Source organism: Lichenostomus cassidix, chromosome 2 (assembly GCF_008360975.1).
Source record: "Lichenostomus cassidix isolate B80296 chromosome 2, HeHo_3.0, whole genome shotgun sequence".
Lineage (NCBI taxonomy): Eukaryota > Metazoa > Chordata > Aves > Passeriformes > Meliphagidae > Lichenostomus > Lichenostomus cassidix.
The window spans coordinates 126,995,737-127,015,451 of record NC_139482.1 but is presented as its reverse complement, the minus strand read 5'-3'; the positions used below and the strand labels follow the sequence as shown (position 1 = coordinate 127,015,451).

Below are 19,715 nucleotides of genomic sequence, written 5' to 3'. Positions count from 1 at the left end.
CTCCAAAACACAAAGGAATCAGAAAAAACAGTATAACTTCAGCCTCATTTCAATTCTAACAATATAATTGAAATGAAGTGACCTGTCTGTGTGGACAAGCAAAAGGGAAATACACAACTTCAGTACTGAATGCTGAGCCAGCTGTGTACTTCAGAAGGTTTTTGGGAAGAGGCCTGTAAATCCTGGTTATGGTTATAAATCCAGATGATCTGCTGTTGATAAATATCACTTGTTTACAGGCAGATAATCTGAACTTAAATTCGGTCCTTGTTTTTTTCCATTTTGTGCACAGACCTATCTCATTCTTTTGTATTAAGTTTCTAGAAGCAGCATGTCATTTTTTTCATGGTGAGGTCATGGCAATCAGAACAGAGCTAGAATTATCAGACTTTGACTTGAGTCCTGGCTCTGTTTGTTAAGTTTTTACTTCCATTACTGAAGCATGTCACTTACTGAAGTGTGTAAGAACAGAGAGGCATTATAAAATAGAATTAGTAAGGACTTGAGGCTTTCTGATTAGGCATAAAATGTTCTAAAGGTTCAAATACTTTTTAAGATGTAATCAGTAGTATACTTCAGCTTATTTCATTAATTTTCATGTTAAACGTCACTGCAATTCATTCCATATACTCAAGAACTTTCCTGTCAAAAGACAGGAAACATTATTTTATTTTCTTTCATTCCAAACAGTAATACTTAAAAGAAATAGATCATAAAGTGAGGATCTCACATAATCTTCACTGGTAATATGGAGAAGCCCCCATGGCAGTGACATTAAAGTTTTCATATAAGAATACAAATTCCATGGAAAGAAATGTAAACAAATATTAAACAGTAAGTTCAGACATAGTACATTAATATTGTTTGTTTTAACTACCTGCTTATCATAAGATAACATTGTGGGACACACTTTCACTGCAAACCATAACCTCTGACTAGCACCAGGTGCATAACAATCCTCTGGCACTCCACACTGAAAAGCAAGAGATGTTCACCTCTGTAGATCAGTGTCAAAAGCAAGTAACTATAAAATAACAAGCTTCATACAAAGAGAAACAAGGTCATCTCTTACTGCAGCAGAAAGGTCTCCGTTTAAGTTGGTCGTTTCTGCTAATTAGACTAGTGCCAAAACTACAGCAATAAAAAAATATTTTCCATAGGAAGAGCTATGAATCACCACAGTATGGTCAACTAGTTAACAATTTTCTGCATCTGGAAATACGCTCGTGATACATACATCTGTTCTGAGGAAACCCTACCACATCTTTTGGAAATACTAGGTGCAAACCAGAAATTAAATTAAAAGCAGGAAAAGTACCAAGCCTATAATTAATTTGAGGAGTATCAACATTCGTATCAGTTAATATTTACTGTAAAAAGCTATATATTTTAAAAGTTTTCCTGATAGAGTGTGTATTCAAAATATCTTTCTGTAATTTTAACCTTTTACTCTTAAATGTGACCATACTAAGATTGTCAGTCCCCAGGTTTTTGGAACCCTAAATGACACTAATTCATCTTATCCCACTCAAAAATGCTATGTGCAGTTGTGGTCTCTGGCGCTTCAGAAAAAGACAATTTCTCCATTTGTTCACAAAGCTGAATTATGTGGTAAGAAAGATATTTTCTGATGATGCCATAAAATGTAGAATTGATACATTTATAATGAGTCTCCTATCAATGCATCTCGGAGAACTAACAAATCAGACAACCGAAGACTCACATCGCAGGATTTAATTTCTAACTCCAGGATAGCTAACTTTTGTTGAAGACAAAAACAGCCCACCACAGAAAAAAAAATGTTATATTTCATAACAATTTTCCAATGTAAACCTACAGTTCTGGAAGATTCTTTGACAATGGCTTCTTAAAAGCCCTTAACACAAAATGATTCTTTGGAAATAATGTCATTTATCTCCACAAAATGGGAAGCTCAGGATCAGTTCTCTCAATGCACATTCACCTCATGCTTGCAAGATATGTTTTACCTAATGGCCCCATTTGCTGGGGCTACACAAGTGGATTGTACCTTCTGTCTTGACTTCATTTGTGACAAAGCACTTCCTATTTTGAAGGATGCTTCAGTGCAATTTCTTCCCATGCAACTGTCTCCTTCAGCCTGGTGAGAATTAAGCACCTCAGCTGTGTTAGCCATAGTACCCAAATTCACAGTATTTCACAGTATCTGAAATGCAGCTCTCCCAGTCTGACACCTACATCAAAGGTACATTTGAGAGAACACTGTTCTATTCTGCCACTTTAGAGATCTCCAGATACAGAGATTTGTATCTTAATGTTCGAAAGGGAAATATCAACCATTATGGTAGAAGAAACAAGTGGATGGCATGGCCCACTTATGATTTCACTATTCAAGACAGCTTGACCCTTCTGTACATAAAAGAGTTTAGATACATACAAAACAGACATTAAAAAAAAATCTAGCATTTTGTTTTCTTATAATAGAGCTCCTCAGAAAAAGCTATGAGTCTTGACAGACAATCTGTCTGAAAGGAATAAGGGAGTGTCTTTACAAACAAATGGTGGTAAGATAAGACCTGAGTCTGCTGGTAAGGTAAGACTGATAATGAGAGATAGAAGAAAAATCGGGAAGGATTTCCATAGGAATTCCCCTCATTGACTTACCCAAGACTGTGTTAATGAACTACAAGAGCAAAGACATAAGAAAAAGAAGAAAGAGGGATATGTTTTAAGAGGGTCTGCATTAGGGGGGATGTGTATTAGGTGTTCTGGGAAGCCTGTACCTCTCGAGTACCTCAGCCAATGTGGAAAGTGAGAGGGAACTGCAGCTGGGAAAGTAGGATAAAAGAGGCTGCATCCTCTATCAATTTGAGAGACCCCATGGGAAATGCGCATGACCTCTCCCTTTATTCATGAATGAAGTTACAGGACTCCACTGACTCCTTTTTTGGACATAAACCTCAGGTGTTTGTGGATTAATTTTCCTGACATGTCTGAAATACTAAGACCTCTTTAGGATGAATTTCACACAATATCTGAACAGTACAGAAATTTTATAAACTGTTTTACAGTGATTTCTACAAGCTATTATCCACTAGTCAGCTATAATACCTGAAGAATTTGGCCACCTCCAGAATCAAAGAAGCATTTTGAAAGTGGATTATAGGTAAATTTCTCTGTATTTCAGTAAGAATAAACAGAGAAGGAAGTCAGAAGAAATTTCGGGCAAGCAGGTATCTAAGAGGTAATTTTTTGAGAAGCATCAATGCTGTGGAGAAACAAAAACCTGTCATGAGTGATTACAGGGCTTAATCCAGACAAACTGGGCTTTTGGAAATCCATGAAAAGGGCATACATTTTAGCAAATTGGTGGCCAAGGATCTGAACACTAACAGTTTTCTGATCTGGAAGATTTTATGTGGTGTCATTTCTTCCCTCAAGAAGCAACATTTCCTGGGTTTCTCAGTCTCTGTCCATGGTGCTCAGGCACCCCAAGGCACAGGGATCTGCGTAGTTCATCTGGTCAAACAGAGGTGAGTGTACCTGGGCATGAGGCCCCACAGGACTCAGAGGTCATTAGGAAGCTGAAATCACATTTCTAGTAGTTTGTTAGACAGGTCTGCATTAGCACATGTGTAACTTGGAAGAATTTTTATAGTCATTAGAAATGAAATATTGCATGCACAGCAGCCTAAGTGCCTTTCTCTTCTGCTGGAAAGTTAAAAAGTATGAAACATTGTCCCACATTTACTCACTAACACATTAAATTTCATATTCAGCTTACATCACTATTCTTTGCATGGGAGAACTATAACAAAGTTCAACTGGACACTCTCCTCCACAAACCATGAACTACATGGATTCTCCAATGCATTCTGTAGGAGGTTTTTCTGGGTCCATTTCCAAATGTGCTTATTCAATTTCATCTACACATGTTATTTGTAAGCCAGATGTATATTTACAAGGCAGCTTTACCCCTTAATAAAATTATTAGCTCCACTTAGTCAGCTCAGAGTATATTTATGTCTACATTTATGATCAGAGCCTGAAATAAACCCCCGGCAACTATCACCCTTCAGAAGACACAGCTGGGGTTCCTCCATGAAAAGCTAAGAAAAAAAATTATATAAGTTTTTGGCATCATGCCTTCCAAAACACTGGGCACCAGTTCTGGAATGCATGAAGGCAGAATAGTTAATTTTGTTAAATGTCAGGGTCTCCAGCCAGTGTTAAGGAATTAGTTGTTCAGCAATAAATCCAGCTCCAGATTAAATTAACTTTAATTAAAACATACAAACCACACCAAGACTCAGTGAGTTATTATTGGGCTTGAAGAATGAAAAAAAAATAGTTGGCAGAAATAACAATACTGATTTCATCAGATGCCATCTACACATTTAAGTTTTAGAGGAAATATGTCTCAAGGGCCCTCCACCCTCCAAAAAAACAGCCCACCAAAACCTGCTTGAGCCAAAGCTTTTCTTTTTCATGATAGGTCATAGGAAAGGCAGCAAATGTGTTATACTATATATAAATTCTATATGAAGCATATCCTTGTACTAGCTGCCTACAAAAAAATATATTTTTTTTAAAACTGCAAACACTGACATAATTGCAATCTGATAAATTTGAAAGTCCAAATCTTATACCTTCATGCTTCTAATGGGCAGCTTTTGAGTACATGCAATATAGTGCACAATGTTTATTTCAAAAGAAACAGAATAATGTTTATGAATTCACAAACTTAGCACAAAAAGATTGAATCAGAAATACAGTGGCAGTATTTTAGTTTCAAAACTCCCACACATTTTTCTTAACTTTTTAGTAGATACACGCAAGTTCAAAACTTCAATATTTTTTTTTTTTTGAGCAGCAGCAGATATTGAAAGGGAGAATAAACTTGTGGAGCCCCTCCCTTGTGATCTGCTCCCCCTTACAACAGCCAAACATGTAATTTAGTACACCTATGAATAGAATTATGTGATAAGGAGATCCATTTTCTTACCCCAATATTTAAATGCAGTATTTTTAGGACTACTTCCAATTTTAAATCTAAACATATTCATGTTACTTTATTTTCATTTCTCCATGTGCTGCAACTATCTTTTAATTTAAAAGCCTTTCCTGATAAGGAAAAAGCCTTCTCAGGTTTTAATTACCCAGTCTGAGCCATTTAAGTTTGCTCCCAAATACAATCTCTGGTTTTTTGCTCCTTCTCTCAGCTTTTTCTTCTACCCAGATCACCTTCCATGAACAGAGGCAACCAAAGTGGCACACTATATTTGTGATAATGGATCAGCAGACAGCACTGCCAGTGGTCATCAGCTTCTTTGCACCTCCTAGGTCATGCAGCAGCCCTTGTTTTTTGGGTTTTTTTTAATAGGCTAATTGTTTTCCAACACATCATTAAAACTACCCCCAACTGAGAGTAGCAGCAGATTTGTCTTTAGAATCCATACATAAATCTGAAGCAAAACCCACCAGCTGTCCTAGAGCCTTGCTTCAGAATTGTGTAGGTGAATCAATCCCTCTGGCATCCTTCATTGCTCTACATGCATATATTTTTCTATTATTACTATTATTATTATTACTAAAGGGAAATACTACTCTATGGCTTGCATCTGGTCCATTCCCTCATCTGCAATACATACTTGTAACAACACTATACTTACTATCAATCATAGAATATTATTCCAAATTTGACAGAATCATCTAGGGTACATGTTACCACACCTGCAATGACACTTACCGAGTTTTTCAAGATCCTGAGATGGTGATTACCCATCTCAGCCTTCAATCAGTTTCATTTTCTCTGTTTGATATCAGTTATATATCCATGTGCTTGACCATTTTCCACAAGGCAAAGCCACCATCCTTCAGGAAACTGAGTCAAAGTTCTAATTTTGCACTGAGGCTTCAGTTCAGACCAAATACTTCAGTAGAAAGTATCATGTCTTTGTTTTCTACTCATGCATTTTAAAGGCTGATAGAACCTTTGTATGTTTAGGGTTTTTTGGAAGGGTCTAACTCAGTGGCAGTGTTGGACATTCATATTGGTTGCAAACAACTGAAACCTGAATTCCTTGCACCATAAAGTCTCAATATAGTATTGCATAAGCCATTTCTCTGTTTCAAGCAAAAACATTTCTGTGTCTAATTTCCCTACCCATATACTTTTCTATTACTGGACAGTGTAAGGAGCTCTAAATTGCTATAATGAAAAGTGCAGGGTACAAGTATTTTCATCACCCAGAAAATTACCAAAAAAGAGAATTTAAGTCATATATTTGTGTAAGCAGGAGTCTCTCTGCTCATTAATGGCTTGTAGATGAGGTTGATAATCATCAAAACCTCAGCAGAGATCTTGGAACAGGGGAAGGTTGACATTGTCTGCAGTTAGGTACCTACATTAGGAATTTACATCCAGAAAGAGTAAGGTAACTTCAGGTAGTGTGCAGAGCACTTAATTTTCACAGCATGTCATGACCAAAATGCTTCAAACACATTTGTGTCTCTGACCTGTACAGAGAACATAAACAAATTGCTTACACTAAAATACATATTCAAGCAGACTAACTTGGGGAATAATTCTTCTGGCACTGATCTCAGTTGCATGACAGAGGGTGTGTTTTATAAACTTTTTCAGACAAACTTGACTTTTCTCACTTTCAGGGAAGCTGACTGATGGGTAATGGTACTAGCTACGTGGCTTCTAGATGCCACCTTTTGTAAGCAGTATGCACAGCTCTGACCAGGAAAAAACAAACAAGCAAAAAACAAACCACAAACCCCACATTCTAAATAGCAAAATACTGAGGTATGACTACCAACCAACATACACAGCAAAATTTAAATCCTGAGGCACAAAGCTACGTGTTTGAAAAGACAAGACTGAATTAAGAAGGATAACAAAATTGATTAATGATAGATGGATCAAGAGCTTGGTAATGAATAAATAATGTCAGTAAAGATCACCTATGAAAAGCCTTGAAAGTAAAGATGCATAATTTGCTTGGTGCAATAAAAGTTACCACTGTGAAAATAAGCTAACCAGCTGCATTCTGAAGAGATATGATGGGACTAGAGCACATGTTCAGAAGGCTACAGAAAAAACAGGATGACAGTTTTATGTGATTTAGCTGCATGGAAAGACTGCATCATAATGCATCTTAATATTATCATGGAAGGAAACTGAGAAAAATTCAGATGCAAGCTGATCAGAGTATTCTTCCTATATGAGTATGGAGTGGCCATGTCACACAAAAAACCCCACAAATAATTCTATTATGATTGTGACAGGTCAACGGATGAATTATGGAAAACAGTAAGACCTGCCTTTAACCATGTTGAACATGAACTGTTTATTATCCACAATACCATGGGTATAATGGTTAAGACACCTGAACTTTGATGTCTACACCTGAGCCAATTGCCTGTTACACTCAGAGGAAATCTTATTAATATAATTAATCAACCTTAACAAAGCAGATGGTTAGGTTTAGTCAGATGAATCACGCCTGTGGTGGGTTGGTTCTAGCTAGCAGTTAAGTACCCAGCCAGCCACTCACTCACTCCTCCACAAAGGATGGGCGAGAGAATCAGAAAAGCAAAAGTGAGAAAACTTGTCAGTCGAGATAGACAGTTGAAATGAAAGAAAAGAAAACATGTGATGTAAAGGCAGTCATTCACCACCTCTCACGAGCATAAAATCACAGAATAAGCTGAGTTGGAAGGGATCTATCAGGATCATCAAGTCCAGCTCCTGGCCCTGCACAGGACACTCCAAGAGTCACACCACATGCCTGAGAGCATTGTCCAAACACTTCTTGAATTCTGTCAGGTTGGGTGCTGTGACCACTTCCCTGGGGAGCTGTTCCAGTGCCCAACCACCCTCTGGGTGAAGAGCCTTTCCTTGATATCCAACTGAAGCCTCCCCTGACTCACCTGCCTCAAGTCCTCTCATTGGTCACCAGAAAGATCAGTACTTGCTTCTCTACCTCCCCTCATGAGGATGTTGAGGTCTCCCCTCAGTCTCCTCTTCTGAGGCTTAACAGACCAAGTGACCTCAGCTGCTCCTCATTTGGCTTCCCCTCAAGGCCCTTCACCATCCTGGTAGCCCTCCTTTGGATGCTCTTTAGTAACTTAATGTTCATTAACTCTTATCAACTAAGTCTTCATTGACCATGAAGAACACAAATGCAGCTTGCTGAGAACTAGTCACCTGCACTGCAGACCCTTGGTTTTATTAGCACAATTTCGATTCGCAAAAGGAAAAAAAAGATTAGGCATTTATGAGACATCTACATGGATCTAGTAATTGAATTTGTTTGCAAGGATGAGGAATACAGAATTAAATGAAAAGCAGAATCCCCATAAAATGACTGTTGATGGGGTACTAATATATTTTAAAGGGAAAGGGAAGAAAGCAATGAATGCTAATCCAACAAGAAAATTAAGGATTTATTTTGCTAATTTAGAGACATCTTGCTCTGGTCTATCAATAACAGATTTCTGAGAAATTTTTGAGACAAACTACGTAATGATTATTAAAACATAAAAGCTCAAATTTCATAACTTCCTGTTACCATATATAGCAAACTTCAAGACTGGATCATGATGTTAATTTTAGATTCAAAGATTATTTTTTCAACATTAGGTATCAAAGTAAGAATAAGGATTCTATATCAGCATTATTAAATTATACTTGGAACTAACATAAAGTAGCTGGAATTGATGAAACCTGATTTCCTTTACTGGTTTTGACTTGTGGCTGACTGACTTTGCAGTCTGAGACTGTGCAAGCCCAGCTGAACCTTTCCACCAGCTGGTGTATTTGAAAGGGTTTAATTTTGTTAGAATTTGTAGGGTCTTGTTCCAACATTATATTTTTATAAGTTTTTTTAGAAACACAATGATATTTGGCACTTCTTTCTCCATATTCTATGGAAGTAGATAAAAGACACTAAAATTAGGGGACACATGCAGAGACAATACAAGTGTTGTCTCAATAGGTAAACAGGACATAAGAGTTCAGCAGTGAATTTGGGGACTCCTTAATGAATGTTTATTTGGCATTTTTAGCAGACAATCAAACAACTATAGGAACACTTGCAGAATGGCTGCTTGGTTTCAGCAATGACTCTTTCATCAGAAATGCCAAGCAGCACATCATGATAATCCCATGCCTCTCCTTCCCATCTGGCTACACCCCTTGGTCTCCTCTCCCCAGCCAAGTTTTGTTGCTTTCACCACGACTCAGTAAGGACAGTGACTTTCATCTTTTCTTCCTTAATATACAAAGGGAAACCAGCAATTTTATCTAAAATTTAGATTAGAAGCTGGAACATAAACACATTACACCAGATCAGAGCAGTCGCCAACCTGAATAGCCTGAATATGACCAACGCCAGATGAGTAAGAAATCCCACAGAAGGAAACTGTGAAAAACACAGCTCAGTTGGAAGGCCTTTCTTAATTATTCTCAAGCTACTGGGCTGCTCTCTACCCTGGAATTTGCACATTTCATCACTCAGAAAACTGTTGCATATGAATACAACTGTACATTTTTCCAAATACTTCCGTAACTCAAGTTTATTTCCCTGTACTTGAATTTGCATAAATCTGTTGCTGAGGTTGACACCATGCTCAACAAGTCAGTTATCACCGGATACCTTTTTTCCTTCTATTTTTAGAATTTCTGCCTTTCATTTAATTACAAAATGTCTTGGTTTACCTTGTGGGTGGAAGGAAATAGTCACAATAGGACCTCTGAAAATTTGGGGCTTTTTTGCTTTGTGCTATATAACAAATGGAACTCCTTTCATGCATAAGTCTTTCTGTGAAAATATTAGGATAGCTCTGGTAACTAGAATGCTTATAACATTAGGGAAAGAGCTAATATGTTGCATTCAAATTAAAGTACAACAAACATGATGAAATGCTTTTGTATCTAGCTCTCTTCCTTCTTCATCCCCTAAAATCATTCTGAAATCTTGAGAAGCAGCAATCAGTGAAAGAAAAAACAGATCAGCAGAAGGGAAGGGTTTCAATGTATTTCTTTTTAAACACTATAAAATAAGGATAAAATTGTTTCTAGAGTACTTAAAAATCATCTAGAAAACACAAACCTGTATTTTCTGTCTTCACTGGGTTTTCATAAATTTATGTGTTATATTAAACAACTTGGTACAAGAGTCAAACACAAAAATCCTGGCTAAAACTACCAACAGTGCAGAAACGCTGTTTAACACAGCATTTTTGATGAATTTCAACATACTGTTATTAGCAGCATTCTAATTACAATTGTTGTATACACACATACCAGTGAAATTAGATCCTTTGCCGAGTTACAGTAATAAGGTTCTTAAAGTTAAACCATGCCAATGCAGATGTTCCTAATTACTTTAAAAGCACAAATACTTACACAAATCATTTGTTTCCAGCTCCAGCATAATTCAATTAAAGGAGTGTTTATAATTTAACAACATGAATGATAGTTAAGCATACCTAATATGGAAGTCTGTTAAGAAACAAAATATGTCATTCACATGAAAGAAGGAGTTAAAGTCCATCTGAGATAAGAAGCTGTGATTTGTCTGAGATAAATACAAAATATTGTCATAAGAAGGTCATACTATCAAAGACACACCAAAAACTGACAAAAACATTTATTTCCTAATAGCAAGCACTTTATTAAGCAAGCTGACTGAAACTTAAGGTTTCTGCAGGTCACTGTGCAAGGTTTGGGGAGTTTTTCCTTTTCCTTTTTTTTTTCCAAGCTGTAAAATGGAATCTAGCTCCACCCCTACTTTGCATTGCTGCTTGAAAAGAGGTGTGGTAGGTAATGCAATACAGCATAAAATCAGCACACAAGCTATGGATGCTGCAGATCCTCTCCCTGGATAATGTTTCTGGCAGGAACACTCTTTATGCACAGAAAGTTGTGAATTTTTCCTGTTGTGTTTTGGAATTTTACAGGTAATAGTATCATGCATATGTTTCTTCCAGAATAGCATTTCTTATAAATTATAATTTATTTATATTTTGTTTTCCATGTGAAATAGAGAAAAAGGTGGTCATTTAACTGATAAAACAGTGTTTATAACCATATCCTGTATGAATACAGTTACTGCTCTCTCTTCTTCTATATTAAATGTTTGAAAAATTGTCAAAGGAATGAGATAAATAGTAAAGTTCCACAGAAATTAACTACAATAACACTATGTATTTCTATCCACATTTGCACATCCACTTTATACATGAGTTAAAACTATATATTTTTCCTTACATTTTTATTTATATTAAATCAACATTAGATATGTAAGCATATCTTTGTTTTAACTAAAGATTTATGATAGTATAAACAAGACAAAATGAAACCACCAATTCAGCATGACCAGAAACACTGAAAATATTAATCTGAAATGAGTTAACTGTACCTTGAGTCACCTGTTGGATGGCTAGCATCATCCCAGAAACTGCATCAGGAACCAAATTTTCCTTCCAATTGTAGACAGGCACCCATTTCAATATGGGCAGCCTTCTCATACACCAGGCTTTGATATCTTCAAGGCGAACTGCCTGGATCTTCCTCCACACTGTGCCTCTTCTCCTTTTTGCCCCTGTCATCATTCCTACCCCAAAAAAAACAATGTCAGTAGAGTGAACAGTGGAGGAATTACTCTGATCTCTGTCAGTCTCCAGTTTTCTTCTGAGATTTTTCAGTTCCAAAACTACAGAGAAAAAAAAAAATTGAACAGAAGCACTTAAGATTTCTGCAGCTGTTCTGTAACTATACTCAATGAAAACACTTATTAAGCACTTCAATCACATAAACAGCCACATGAAATGCAAGAACCATCTACAACAAAGATCACATTTTCTGCTGTTTGCAAAAATTTGGTCTAGTCCCACGTTAGTTTGTGATTTTTTCCAGTAACTTCCCGCTTTATATCCCTGTAATGCTTGTGCTTTTGGCCTCATTCCAGTGGCAAAATGAGGTATTACTGGGTGTGTGTGCGATATAGGCTGGGCTATGCTAATCTGAGCGAGAAGTGCCCAGCAGAGCAGGCATCTCCCTGCCAAGCCTGGAGAGCAGCCTTCTCTCTCCTGGGGGAGCTTTCCTGGCCACAGCAGGAAGGCATTAAGACCACAGTAAAGCTTGTGCTAGAAGACTTGTCTTACTCCATCCACATTTTGTCTTCTAAATGACAGTAAAAAGCTTATTTATATAGTAAATGCAGAACATCAGGTAGCAATAAGTCCTACTGGAAACATACACGGACTCTCTCTGTGGGCTGAAACCTCAAACTTGAAAGTAATAAGCCCAAAGTGCAGTGAGGGACTGTGAGGTATCAGCTTCACATGCCAAAAATTCTTGTGACAATCATTCTTCTTCAAAGCTAGTCCTTTCTGCTCTTGGTTGTCCACTCAGCAAAGGCTTTCTCAGCACAGACATTTCACTAAGTAACATTTGTTCCTCTAATAACGTCACGCACTTTTTGTACGATACAAATTGCTCAGACACAAAGTGATAGTGGCATGGAAGAGCTTTAAATGTTCAGGCTTTTAAATGCCTTGACTGATATGGAGCAAGGACACAGCAAGCTTTCTTCTAAGTTTTCTGCATCTCTGGCTGGCAAAGAAATTCAAATTAAAATGCAAGGTCCATCATATGGATGAACTGTCTTCCCAACCACTGTCCTGCAGTAAAGTAATAAAAATAAATATATTTTTAAAATATAAATTAATTTATGTTTTATTGTTTAGATTAAGGCAAAAAAGCCCCAAAACAAACTGATGCATTTTCCATCTAAAACAACTTTAGAAAAATGAGACTGCTTCCAAATGCAACAGGTAGACTGACACAAGGACAAATGCACCACAGTTCATTCTACTAAGTGACATTCAGTTGATGTCCACAACTGCATCCCTTAGCATTGCAAAGATAAAAAGAAAAAAGAAAGAGAATGAAAGAATTTTTCTAGCTTGAGACAGACCCTCACTTTTAACTATTCCTGCCATACTTATTCTTTGCCCTACTTATTCTTTGCCCTGCACACCCATTAACAACATACACTTTTTAAAGACATGTAATCTTACATCTATTCATTAGAATAAACCTCTAAGCATCACTCTAAGCATCATTTTCTTTTTAAATTGTGGTTTGAGTTTTTTGTTTTCTCTGTTTTTTTAACTTGAAAGTGCAGTCCAAGGGCTTCGTAATTGAGGTATTTATGTCTGCTAAGTGTTTCACAATGCAGATCTTTTCCTACTTTCAGCATCCAGAAGTGGACAGAAATCCTTGCAGCTACTCAGTGGTCAGGTGCTGCTTAGTTTTGATCAAATGTTCAGTACCTCCAACCCTGAAATAAAAATACATTTATTTATACTAAATTTATACTAACATTTATTGCTCTTTGTAAGTCTTCTTGGGAAGACAGATCATTTAACTAAATATCTGCAAATATCCAATATTAAATCAGTGTGAACTAACCAAATCTGTACTGCTGATGTACATCATTTGCTCCCCAAGAACATCTAGAGCATCCAACTCCCTTCCTCAAGTTTTCTCCTCTACCATCACTGGGTAAAGGGAAGTACATGCTACCATTAATCCAAAGATACACCTTTCTGCACAGCCACTGGAATAACATATATGTGATTTAGATCTTAAATTATAATGAATATATAATGATTGAGCTTTCCTCACCTTTTTAATCCATGCAGGAACTAATTCGTGTTCATTCTTGTCCTCTATCCTAACCAACAATTTTTATTAACTCAGTTTTTGTACCGCTCTGTTTCTGCTAAATAAGGTAAGTATGGCTAAAGGATTAAGGTGATGCTAAATGAAAGACTTAAGAAAATAAGACTGGCAAAAATCTTGGTCACATAAAACTTGTGTCTTTAGGAAATATGGCGAAAATTCCAAGCCAAATCCTATGAAAAATTTTAAGCATTTTGACAAAGCAGAAGTGGATAGGAATGAAACTAAAATTTTAAAAAGGGGGTGATAGGAATTAATTCAGAGAGACCAAACTGTGTGGTTCATACATTGCAGAACACAGCATATGGGAATATTATACAAGCTACTCGAATTATAACAGAGTGCTGACAAATGGAGCAGCACAAAAACAGAGATAAAAATCCACACCTTCAAAAAAGCATTCCTGAATTTTGAGAATTTGTAAAAAAGTAGGTTGTCAACCACATGTATTACATAAACATGGGTAAACTACAACACTAGGCAGAGAAGAAGCATATGTGTAAGTATGCAAATAATTTATTACTGGTATTTAAATAACCTCCCCCTCTGAAATTCTGCTGCATTAAAGCCAGACAAAATTCACAAACTCCAAAGCTTGCCAATTTATCTTCCACAGTTGGATGCAATGCATTTTCAGTAATAATTAAAAGTACTCCTGATTTCAATCATCAGGTACTTGAATGTGGACCTAAACTGACAAAAATATGATTCTTTGCCCTTCACAAAACGAAGAGACATAATCTCCATCCCTTCATCATACAGAATATTTAGGAGACTATGGGGAGAGTAACATCGAGGCAACACAGAAGCCAGATTTGGCTCAAATGGCTTGGGCTCGACCTTAAAATCTTCTCTGTGAATGGAGTTTTCAGCACTTGAAAGACGCTGTGCTAGGCGAAACTCGGTGAAGCAACACTGACATCGAGTGGCTTCGCCTGGTATTTTCCTTTGGTTATTGCAGGGCGCAAGAGCACTGTCCCCATCTGATGCTGTGTTGTGACGTGACGTGTTTTGAACTGGATATCAACTATATTGTTTATTAACACATTTAGTTGAAAATAAAATATCTCTAGCATCAAAAATAGGTTTACTCACTACATTTCAAATGTGTTTACTGGTCAGAAATTCAAGACAGGAGGTCACCTGATAGATTAACAAGGTACTGAACCATGGGAGCTTGTAATGCTCAGGCAGAGCCCGCTCTGAGCACATCAAGTGAATCAGAAATGGAGTGTAGAACAGGCAAAAAAAATCTAATAATGCAACTGTCCTCTTAAAGTCTGTTCCTGATAAGATCTTTACAGCTGTCTGCTAATAATTGCCACACAAGTGCTAATGAAATTAAAATATATATATTAGCAATTTATATTAGATAATTTTAGCATATATAAAATGAACATAAGAAAAAAGTGTCCATTTCTTATGGAAAATACCTGTAAAGAAAATGTAATTTTTCTTTTTCTTTTAAGGTTGTTTCTAGCAGCTGTTTGAAGGTTACATTCAAATTAGTAAAAGAGAGCTTCTTTTTTTTCTTTTTAAACTGGGTTAAGTGTCACAGAATGGACTAGAAATGGATTTAAGAACTCTTACATTTGAGAACACATCTCGATAGCCAAAATACATAAATCTATATACAAATACACTGGCATTTAACAGAAATATTTTGTGGTAACCCCTTACCCTTGGCACGGATTTGTCTCTGCAAGAGAGATGCTGTGTAAGGTTTCAACATCAAAAATGCATCTTGAAAAAATATTTAAATCACAGGCATCGGTTTCTTTATATTATTTCACTTAACCAAATGTTACGACAGAGACTGTAAACCAGATTTACTGATTATTGAGTGCACAAACCAGCCTAAAAGCCACACAAATAAAGGAGAACTTTTCAACTTAGGAAACCAACAAGCTCAAACTCAAGTGACCCCTTCCCTTGCATAACTTATTGACTAGTGGGTGCTCAGCAGCCTGTGGAATGGAGTAGCCACACCACAGAAGCAGATCTTCACTGATTTCAGTTCTAGCTCTGACCTCCAGAGAATGAGATTCGAAGTCTCTGCTCACTCCAGGTATCAGTGGGTACTGAGCAATCAAGCCCATCTTGAAGAATATCCATCCTCATGTCTGAAACCTAATCTGTAAATGATGGTGCTGAGACCTGGCCTGCCAGAGACTGTGGGACAAAGGCACTGATGCAGTGGGAGGGACAAACCTGAGCTGCTGTTGAAGAACACAGTCAGCACAGGTAGCTCAGGGGGCAGCTGCAGTGCCAAACTGAGCTCTGGGTGGCAAAAGGCCATGAACTCCAAAGGGCACAGGACCTGTGGCACCAGCCAGGTGACCTGACACTAAGAGACACAGCAGGAGCCAACAAACCAACAGGAAGACCGCAGACTATTGCATGCCCAAGGTAAGGTTATAAAAGGCCAGGGTAGTCCTTTATTCAGGGTCCTTCCTTGGCACCAGCTCAAGCTATTATTCTGTTGCTGCAACATGATTAAATTCTTTTAAGGATCCAGAGGTCTAAGGCTCTGATATGGGAAACCTGGGGTCGAGCCAGTAAGAAAACCTGTTCTGAGTGTGTGTGTGTGTGGAGGGTTCAGGAAGTCATGCAGGGCACCCACTGGGGTGCTGGAGCCTCCCTTGTGAAGGGGTCATGGTGCCAGCTCAGGTGGTGCGAGTGTGACTGCCGGAGTGCCTCCTGGATGGTCAAAGTTTCCATAACACCTCCCATGACAGGGCTGTATTTTCCCTGGGATTCAGGAGAAACAGTCTTGTGAGTTAGACAAACAGCAGATAGGTCTAAAATGTAACTGTGTTCAAGAAGTGCAGCCCAGCAGTGGCCATCAAGTTATGATTTACTTGAATGAACATAATGTTGTTGTCATCAACCACACAACACTTAGGTGCCCACTTATTACTGTTTGTCTCATGAGAGAACTCTTTGGGAACTAGTATAATGAAAAAAGCATACCTGAAGGGTTTTATCTCCAGATATCCTTAGAATCACAGAATAAGTTAAGAGGGGAGAGACACCTGAAGGCCATCTCATCCAAACACTTCCTCAAAGAATGGATAACTTCAGAGCCAGATCAAGTTGCTCAGGAGGGGCAAACTGTTCTTGTGCTTAACCCCCTCACTGCATTCCTCTCTATTGAGTGTTACATCATCTTATGGCAGTGGAATGAATACTTAATCACAGATTGTCCCAAGATACATGACCTTTCTTCAATAGATTTTTGTTCTGACACTCTAAAGAGAGAGAATATCACTATCTGAATAATCAGTAATACCTTGCCTTCAGACCCTTCAGCAGATGAAATCCCTTCTTTTATATCCTGTGATAATCGTATCACACTCTTTTGCCCCTGCACAAAAGCTTCTAAGTGCCTCACTTCTACCTTCTCTTACAAGAAACTGGTGCTGTTAAGTATTTTACAGACACATCAGTCAGTGGAAGTGTTAACCAGAAAAATGTGCAATTTTAGAGTGTCCATATACTTCCCTCATTAGCTTAATTTCATCCAGCTGAAACAGATACTTAATTACCTCACTGAGGAAACTAAGTTAACAGTGTATTTATAAAGCAGCATATTAATCCAGATCTGTAGGCTGTCATAATATAAATCACAGTGGTAATAGATTTTGCAACACATGACAGAAAGTACAGCCATTCAAAATGGAAAGCCTATGAAGTGTAATAATTAAAATTTAGTATTTTAGTAGCTAATATCTTCCTGCCCTCAGAGACAGCAAACTGACAGAATTCCAGGATCACAGCTGAACAAATTCCATGCAGCCTGCGGAACAGCTAAAACGGTTCTTGAAAATAAATAATCTAAAAGCATTAACATAGTCATACAGTCCTTTCCTCATCACAATTTAAAATATCTGAAAAGATATTTTATGAGACCACTACCTTGTAGTCAGCACACTTAACAGAAACTTTCACATGACGAAGGCACAGTAGATACTGAATAGAAAAGGGCTTACTCTTCAAATTTGAGACCAAAAAGACTTTAACTATTTTTCTCCCCAAAGTTGTTGTTTGCCAAACTGACTTAATAATCATCAGCCAGTATACAGGAAATCCATTGCTGCCAAATTAAAGAGTAGACAAAGAGATCTCTACTAATAATAATCTGAATTGTGACATCAACTTTCACTAGTTCCAGAAAAAATAATGAAATATATATAGAGGTATAAGAACACTAATTTTCTAAACAACTTTACTACTGCAAGACAGTAACCTCAGAAAAGTCACACAACAAACAGTTGCACTGAAATACCTTGCTTACTTAAATAAAAATTCTCATCCTTGCCTGAGACCTAGACACACACAAAATACTTAAATTTGAAAGAATGCATTTTAAACTTCCCCATACATGCATCCACAGGTTTTAAAAATATAATAATTCCAAATTCTGAAAGTATAGAAATTATCCAAACTAAATCTTCTAGTATACTTGCCAAGTGCCCTGAAATCAGGAATGTTGCTACCCCTTCAGCAATTTCTTCCAAAATGTAGGAACAAAAAAAACTCACTGGTGCTGGGTGACTGAGAACACTGTGACTCGCATGCCAGGTCCTTAAGAATCCATTAAAATGTACTATTCAAAAAAAAAAAGAGACTGCTCATTCACATATACCATCTAGATAAGCCCATATATTTTATTTAAAATGCTGACTACACAGATCCATATTCCCCAAATCCCAAACATTAAAATCCATTTTAATTTACATAAAATTACAGAATAATTGAGAAGAAATCCAAAGAAATGCTGCTACTTGTCTATTTTATGCAACTGTGTACTATTTTATACCACTGATTAAATTAAAAAGTAATCCCTCCCATGTATGATCATGCTTGCATGTCCTGGACTCTGTGATTTGAATGATTTACCATAATTGTTACACATCTATATTTACAGAAAAAAAATCTCTTCTAGGTGGCCTTGAACAATGGATTCTGTCTTTATAGCTCTGCCTCACATGCTAATTAAGAGATACTCTTGTTCTCTTCTGATGTGATTGCTAATGACCTCATGGATGAAGAAAAGGTAGTAGTTTTGTGCTTTCTTAATTATCAGCTGTTACTTAGATAAGACAATTTAACAATAGATAATAGTAATTTAGGTAGTTTCAGTAAACATCTCAAGGTTTTGAACATGATCCCTTTCTTGGGTCTCTAAGGCAATTATCTACATCACACAACACAGTATGTTTTGTTTTTCCTAGGAATATGAAAACAGTACCAATTAGAGGCTGGAGGGCAGCTGATAAAGGTGGCTGGCAAACACCATTCTGTGCTCTCTGAGGGAGCAGAGAGCAAGGATGCTCATCAGGGCAAGAGAAATTCACCAGTGCCGCTGAACAATTGCTGCAGAGCTTTACGTTTTCCCAAACAATCAATATTTGTCCTAGATAGCTCCAAACCTTATGAAGTTACCATTCTTCCTTGTCATGGAGAGGGAGTACAGACAGCTCAGGTAATTTCATGCCAATTCTCTCCTACATACTTCAAAATCTGTATTTTTAAGATGTATTTCCAAAACAGAAACCCAGTGATTCATGCAACTTTTTAAAATACTTTTTGGAAAGTAATCAAGAGGACAGAGCTCTTCATTATACATGCATTTAAAATTTTACATAGAAACTATAAAAATCTTTATCATTGTGTCAGCTTCATTTTGTCTAATCCCATAAACAATGGGAACACAAAACCTACATCTTAGTAAATTAGAAAGGAATAAAGTCTAAGAGATTAAATTCTCAAAGCTGTTACAGAAAGATTCCTCCTGACCCCAGTGAGTGCTTAATTGACTGTGGAGTGCTTTATTAAGTAAAAATGCACTTGAGCATATGGCTGGATAGTTTGCTGAGTCAGGTGCTTAGCAGTTGCTTTTGTTTAGTTCCTGATCTTGGCAAATGACAAAACCATTTTCTTTTGTCTTTCCCCCTCATATTTC

General features: G+C 37.2%; 1 protein-coding gene across 2 annotated transcripts in view; it reads right to left on the bottom strand.

Moving 5' to 3' along the window:
• The window catches only part of SLC26A7 (solute carrier family 26 member 7), a 68,071-nt gene extending 56,152 nt beyond the window's left edge, over positions 1–11,919 (bottom strand). For both annotated transcript variants that reach the window (XM_085053178.1, XM_085053177.1), the window contains exon 1: positions 11,418–11,919. In XM_085053178.1, the coding sequence (XP_084909304.1) occupies positions 11,418–11,610 (193 nt within the window). In that variant the 5' untranslated portion in view covers positions 11,611–11,919. The remainder of the gene's footprint in view (positions 1–11,417) is intronic.
• Positions 11,920–19,715: the final 7,796 nt, after the last annotated feature.